The sequence below is a fragment of the Orycteropus afer genome, unplaced genomic scaffold, assembly GCF_000298275.1.
Source record: "Orycteropus afer afer isolate SDZICR_OR568_19922 unplaced genomic scaffold, OryAfe1.0 scaffold00047, whole genome shotgun sequence".
Classification (NCBI taxonomy): Eukaryota; Metazoa; Chordata; class Mammalia; order Tubulidentata; family Orycteropodidae; genus Orycteropus; species Orycteropus afer.
In genome coordinates this window covers 5,916,311-5,923,923 of record NW_006921634.1, presented here as the reverse complement: position 1 = coordinate 5,923,923, position 7,613 = coordinate 5,916,311, and the positions used below count along the sequence as shown (strand labels likewise).

The 7,613-nt window shown below is 43.3% G+C and overlaps 1 protein-coding gene across 1 annotated transcript in view; it reads left to right on the top strand.

The window, feature by feature from the left end:
* Window positions 1-7,109, top strand: part of VSTM5 (V-set and transmembrane domain containing 5) — a 30,500-nt gene extending 23,391 nt beyond the window's left edge. The window contains exons 2-4 of the mRNA XM_007938059.1: window positions 6,354-6,680; window positions 6,795-6,935; window positions 7,066-7,109. Of these exons, the coding sequence (XP_007936250.1) occupies window positions 6,354-6,680; window positions 6,795-6,935; window positions 7,066-7,109 (512 nt within the window). The remainder of the gene's footprint in view (window positions 1-6,353; window positions 6,681-6,794; window positions 6,936-7,065) is intronic.
* The last annotated feature ends 504 nt before the right edge of the window (window positions 7,110-7,613 follow it).

The window sequence follows — 7,613 nt, the reverse complement described above, 5'->3', positions numbered from 1 at the left end:
CTGGGTGGCACAAAGGTTTGCCCTTGACTGTTAACCTAATGGTTGGCAGTGTGAACCCACTCAGCAGCACTGTGGGAGAAAGGCCTGCTGATCTGCTTCCATAAGCTCTATGACTGTTCTAAACACACGGTGTTGCCATGATTCAGAAACAACTTGATGGGAATGGGTTTGGTTTTTTATGTTTAAGGCTATTAAAAAGACTGGTAGTCTTCCAGGAAGGAGCCCTGGTGGCACAATGGTTAAGTGCTGGCTACTAACTAAAAGGTTGGCAGTTTGAACTCACTCAGCAGCTCTGTGGGAGAAAGGCTTGGCAATCTTCTCTCATAAAGATTAAAGCCAAGAAAACCCTATGGAATAGTTCTACACTGTCAGATGGGGTCGCTGTGAGTCAAAATCAACTTGACAGCACCTAACAAGAGTCTCCCAGGACATAATCTGTCAGTAATCTTGACCAACATGGTCAATACAGAATACTCATGAAATGCACAGACATTATGATGCAACTGTGTCACTATTTTACATATAGTTCTAAAAATCTTAAAATAATAACCACTCCATTTGCTCTTATTTGAGATAAGAGAAATCAGAAAATATAAATGAATGGATAGATAGATAGACAGGTAGATATAAACAAAGTAGAGTGGGAAAAGCACAGGGTTTAGAAACAGAACTGGGTTCAAATCCTACTTCTGACATTTGCTAGCTACAGGGACATGATGCTTTCTCTCATGTAAAACCTAAAAGAAATAATGATTCTAAAACAAACAAACAAAAAAAAAAACTCACTGCTGTTGAGTCGTCTCCAACGCATAGTGACCCCTCCTTGGATTACTGAGGCTGTATCACTGCTTAAGTAGATTGCCCAACCTTCCTTCCGAGGAGTGGTTAGCACTCAAATGCCTCAGGCACTATGCTACCAGAGCTCCTAATGATTGTAAAGTTTATACTAAATGTGTAAGATAGTAACTGGCACACAAAACATCAATTAAATTCTAAATCTCTTCTCTATATGTATTTACCTTTTGGTGTTGTTAAGGGCCATCAAGTCAGTTTTGACTCATAGCGACCCAATGTACGATAGAATAAAACACTACCCCGTCCTGTGCCATCCTCACAATTGTTGCCAGGCTTGAGCCCACTTACCTTTGAGATGTGCCTAATTTTTAAAACCACCTAAGCAGCAATATTCCTATGAGGAAACTTCTCACATCTCTTATTGCTATAAAGATTTAGTTATTCACTTATTCATTCACTTGACAAATGTTTCATTTACAGACCAACCACTGTGTGCCAGGCATTGAGCTAGGTACAGGGATACAAGGATGAAGGAAGCACGTGGCTCCTGCCCTCCAAGGGCTGACTTGTAATTTGACCTCTGTCATCTTCTTTATCACACTAACCTTAAACTCTGCATTGTTTTTTCTGTGTTAAAGAATAATTGTCCCCCAGGGACCATGTACCACGTTGAGTATGAATGAGAAGCAGTGATCTAAGGAATCATGAGACTGTCCTCAGGTATCCGAAAGGCTCCCAAATGCCAAGAGAGAACTTCTGTAGTCCCTGCTGCTACACAGGGAGCAAATTTGAGATCAAAATAAGATGGGAACGTTCTAAACAGGAAAAATCAGTTAGTGTCGAGTTAACCCCAACTCATGGCAACCACATTTTGAGTAGAAGTGTGCTCCATAGGGTCTTCAGTGGCTGTTTTTTTTTTTTTTTTTTTTTAATTTTATTTTGATTTGGGTGAAGATTTACAGAGTAAATTCATTTTTCATACAGCAGTTCACATATACTTTGTCTCATGACATTGACCAAAATTTACAATGCAACAGCTCCCCTCCCACTTCCTCCCCATAGTTACCTCTTCCCAGTGTCCATCCCTCCATACTCTCCTGCACCCTGAGCTGTCTCCCTGTGCATAAGCAGCCCTTCCTTCTCCCATGATTGTTCTCTCCAGGGCGTGTGTGTACTTGAGGTAAATGTTTAACTCACTTGCCTGTACTTTGTTTGGCTGGAAACCACAGGTGTGGGTTCAATTCCAGACCTGAAGGGTAGCTAGAGGCCATAGTCTCAGTGGTTCCACCAGGCTCTATTGGACCAGCAAACCTGGTCCCCACCTTCTTTTTTTTTTTTTTCCTCCAAATGATTTTGAGTTTTGTTCCACATTGTTCTCCCTCTCTATGCAGGACTCGTACGTCCCTTCCAAGTGGATGGCAGTGGTAGCCAGGCACCATCTAGTTCTTCTGGTCTCATAGTTGTATAGGTTGCAGATCTGATGGTGTACCAGTCACTAGGACTGATTGTTTCCATTCATTTTGTTTTCTTCTTTCTTCTTGATGAGGAGAGACCCATCATTGCATCTAGATGGCAGCTTGCTAGCTTTTAAGATCCCAGTCGCTACTCACCAATGTAGGAGGTGGAACAATGTTTTGTATAGTATGTTATGCCAATTGAGCTTGATGTCCCCTGCGACTATGGTCCCAAGCCCACAGGATCAACTACTCTGTCCCTCAGGGTAGCTGGCTGTGACCAAGCAATGACCATAACCTTGCCCCTTGTCAGCTCTACTATACACCTGGGAATTCTGATCACTCACATAAACTTATAGGACCATTGTCTGCCAACCCTATATATGGTTTGGATACACTCCCCATTTAGACATACCTAATTGTTTAGCCTGTCCACCTATCTATCCGTCCATATACCCCTGTTTGCCTTCTCAGTGGCTGTTTTTTCTGAAGTAGATAACCAGGCCTTTCTTTTGAGGTACCTCTGATGGATACAAACCTTCAAACCTTTGGTTGTTAACTGTGTGCACCACCCAGGGACCCCTTTTTAAACAGCTTCCCCAAAATTGAAAAAAGGCCACCTTGTTAATAGAGACCTCACTCTTGCTATAAGAAAGGGTTAAATCAGAAGTTGAATGGTGAACTGGTTGAATCTTATACCAGGTGGGAGATTGACTATTAAGAAGTCTTTCACCTGGGAGACTCTGTGATACTTACCTTATAGAGCCCTGTCTGTGCAAAGAAGCAGAGCAGGCACTCTTTGCCTTGGGTTTTTATCTCCAAGGTGACTCTTGGGCCAATGAACCCATGTAGTATGAACACAGGATGCAGAAAAGCTGGCTGCCCAAAAAAAGATCTCCCCAACAATTTGCCTTAATGCCAGAATTTCTCAAGTTTCTCATTCTTTGGCCTTGATAATATGCAATCTGTTCAAGGAAATGCTCAAAAAACAATGAGGACCTTTCAAAGGGCACATGAATGGTCTGAAGAGGCTCCTACTGGCCAAATATAGGATAACCCAGCAGGAAAAATTATAGTGAGGATAATAGATTGACACATTAAACAAAAAAGAATTCATGGGTACATCAAAAAACCCGATGCCGTCAAGTCAATTCCAACTCCTAGTAACTCTATAGGACAGCCTAGAATGGCCACTTGGTGTTGAAACACCAAGGCTGTGAATCTTCACAGAAGCAGACTGCCTCATCTTTTTCCCAGGGAGCAGCTGATGGATTTGAACTGCCGACCATTTGGTTAGCTCAATGCTTTAACCACTACATCACCAGATCTCCTCATGAGTCCATAAACCAAACCCAAACCCACTGCCATTAAGTTGATTCCGATTCATAGCAACCTCCACTGGGTTTCCAAGGCTGTAAATCTTTAAGGAAATAAATTGCCCCATCTTCCTCCTGTGGAGCAGTTGGTGGGTTCAGACCATCTACCTACCAAAGGTTAACAGTCCAATGCCTTAACCACAGCACCACCAGAGCTCCTCATGAGTCCATAGAGATACCAAAAAAGGGAAAGGTACTAAAAAAGAAAAACCTCTTCATGGCATTAGAGTGCCAGCCAATAAATACAGGAAGAATGAGACAATTTGAAAAATCACCATTTTCCAACCAACCATCAATGAAATAACTAATACAGGTGAGACTCATCTAAAGATGCTAAAATCTGTGATCTGCTATGGGTGACAGAATATTCGCATGGTCACGAAGTATTGCTCTACAGGTGACATATTAATTACAAAAGGAAAAAGGACCTTTGCAATGAAAAGACCTGTCAGACATTACCTTAACCAATAATGGGACGAACTAGCATTATTTTGCCTTCTGGAGGGATCCAACAAGAATGCATCATCTTTATAGTATTTTTGCTAAAATATTGAACCTGAATCTAAATAAATAAATCCAGATTTTGAGGCATTCTATGAGACAGCTGGCCTAGACTCCAAAATGTTAATCTCGTGAAAGCCAAAAAAATAAAAAATAGAATACTAATAAGACATGGCAACCAATGAATGATCCTTGATTGGATTCTGGATTAAAACAAAAAAGTGGTTATAAAGATAATTTTGTGGACAATTGAATATATACTGTTTAATAGATACTATTATAACAAGGTTACATTTTTAGGTGGTTAATAGTGTGGTTGTATAGTAGAATGGCTTCTTTTTAGATGAAATGTCAAGATGTCTGCAATTTTCAAATGATTCATCAAAATTTTAGATAGAGAGATACAAAAAGAGAGAACTCAAATGTGGGAAAATAGTAACAATTGGTGAGTCTAGGTGAAGGCCATATAGATGTTAATTGTACCAGTTTTTCAGCTTTTCTGTGAATTTGACAGTATTCAGTACAGAGTTGAGGACAAAATACATTTCTCTTACTTGGCAGCAGTAACTTCTGAAAGTCGTTATTACTCCCCAGCTTTTCAGCATGGAGTTTATTCGACTATCTCTAGTCATCTAGCCAGGTCTGAAGAGAGGGACACAAAGGGGATGTGCTGGGATAGAGAGGACAATGAGGAAGGCCTGAAAAAGTGACAGGCATGGAGTCACACTGCAGGTGAGCTGGGCAACTGGGCACCCAAGGAGGGGGCTAAACAGGAAGTATGGGTGGAAATCAAGCAGAGGGCACCACACTTAAATTCTGTCCTTTTCACTTCCAGTCTCTGGCCAGCCCTGAACACCTCTCAGTGTGGGGGAACATTTGTCACATTCTGGACCCTCCATTCTGCCAACCACTGACCTTTGATTTGAGCATAAGGAGTTAAAAGTGTAAGCTTTGGCGTCAACAGCCCCTGTGTGAATCTCAGCCCTGCAGAATGAACTTGGGCAAGCTGTTTAGTCCAACTGAGCCTGAGGTTTCTGACACGTAAATCCTTGGTAGAACCACAGTGGGTTGTGTGAGACTTTAATGAGATGATGTGTGTAAAAGAGTTAGCACAGGGCTAACATACATTGACTTTCAGCCAATGGCACTATAGCTAACCTACTTCCCAAGTAGAAACTTATGCTTGATGCCTCTTTGCTGCAGCCACCACCATATCCCATTCTTTGTCATGTTATCTCCTCCCTGCTTCTAAATAGATCCTAAATCAGACAATTCTTCATTATCTCCAAGCCTACCACCTTCATCTCTCATGTCACCCCTGCAGCAGCCCATTACTGGTCTTTCTTTTACTCCTGCCCCCACCCCCATCTCCTGAACATTCTCCACAGCAGTCACTCTCCTGCTTCAGCCTTCTTATAGTGTCCCATCACCCTTGAACAAAACCCAATTCCTAACCCTGACCCACAATATCATGATGTTTCTCCTACCCAGCTCTCCAGCCTTATCTCCTAAACTCTCCGCTGTTCACTGCATCCAGCCATACTGGCCTTCTGTTTTTCTTTGAAACACACCAAGCTCCTTCTCAACTCACTTTTCATATATGTTGGTCCCTCTGCCTAAAAAGGCTCTTCCCTCATCTTCACATGGATGTCTCCTCCTTCTCCTTTAGGTCTCAGTTCAAAGTTCATTTCCTTGGCGAGGTCTTCCCTGACCATCCTCTCTAATGTTTTGTGTACCACTTTTACCCTCATCAGTCACTACGACCCTGTTTTATTATCCCTAAGACACTTATTATCTAAAACTGTCCTATTAATCTCTGGTATGTCTTCTTACTAGAGTGCAAGCTCCAGGGAAAAGTCACTTTGTCTGTCTTTCCCCTTGTAATAACCACACCAAATCCGTAGAAGAAGTATATACTGTTCTTGTTAGATGCCGAGTCAATTTTGACTCATAGCAACCCCACGTGACCAAGTAGAACTGGCCTATAGGGTTCTAGGCTATAATCTTTCCAGGAGCAGATCACCAGGTCTTTCTTCCTTGGAGCAGTTGGGTGGATTCCAACCACCAATCTTTGAGTTAGTAGCCGAGCGCTTAACCACTGCACCATCAGGGCTCCTTATCTGGCATGTAATAGGCACTCAATGAGTATTTGTTAATGAATTATATTAAGTTCACTTAAATCTGAGTTCGTATCAGCGTATCCAACATCTGGCACTCTATCCTGCAGGTCAGGGTGTGTCACTGTACATTCCCCAGGCCGCCATCAATGCCACAGTGAAGGAAAACATTCTGCTCTCGGTTGAATACTCCTGTGTCGGGGTCCCCACCATCGAATGGAAATACACCTCCAACTGGGGTGTGCAGAAAATCGTGGAGTGGAAGCCAGGGACTCAGGCCAACATCTCCCAAAGCCACAAGGACCGAGTCTGCACCTTTGACAATGGCTCCATACAGCTCTTCAGTGTAGGCGTGAGCGATTCCGGTTGCTACATCATCACGGTCACAGAGCACCTAGGGAGCAGCCAATTGGGCAGCATCGTTCTGCATGTCTCTGGTAAGACTGTCCCAGGCACATGAGCACCCCTCTGGGCTGCAAGTGTGTGGGAGGCTGACTTCTTGATAATAAAAGAGACGTTATCTTCCCCTTCCCCTCACCTCCACCCCATAGAGATCCTCTATGAAGACCTCCACTTTGTCGCTGTCTTCCTTGCTTTTCTCGCTGCTGTGGCCGCAGTGTTAATCAGCCTCATGTGGTTTTGTAATAAGTGTGCATATAAGTTCCAGAGGAAGAGAAGACATAAACTCAAAGGTAACTAACTGCCTGGGCCTTGTGATTATTCATGCTTTTGAAGACAGAGGTGGCATACATTATCTTGTTCTCACTAAGAAACCACTGCGTGGCTCATTTTCAACTCACTGACTTGTCTTTTGCTTTGCAGAAAGCAAGACGGAGGAGATTGAGCTGCAAGATGTTGAGTGTTAGCCAAGGCTGGGCCCAATTACATTGCTACCTCACGAGGAAAACATTATTTTCCAATGAAAGACGCAAACACAGCCAATCCATCCTGTTATCTTGCCACAGCATCCTGTTCCTGATGGGACAGCAGGAAGTTAAGATTGATTACATGGAGTTGAAGGCTGTATAATGCACAAAGTTGGTTGCGGTCCTTGCACTAAGTTCAAGAAGAATGCTGAGGCTTTGAGCCAGGAGCTTTTGCTTGGCTGCAGCTTCCGGGCCATGTTGGCCCATAACCAATGGCACATAGGGCAGCCACTGGTGACATGCTCACAACTCTTTGCTGTGTCAGGGACTGGCTTTTTCAGGAGTCCCTGTAGCAGAGGCCAGAGTGTCTCCAGGTTTGTGAGTGTGCAGCCCATGTTTGAACCTGCTCTCTGTGCCTTGTGTTCCCGCCTGCTCTGCAAACTGCTTGCATCCTCCATTCCCCCACAAGCACTGCCGTGGAAGCTACTGTGAGCAAACCAAGAC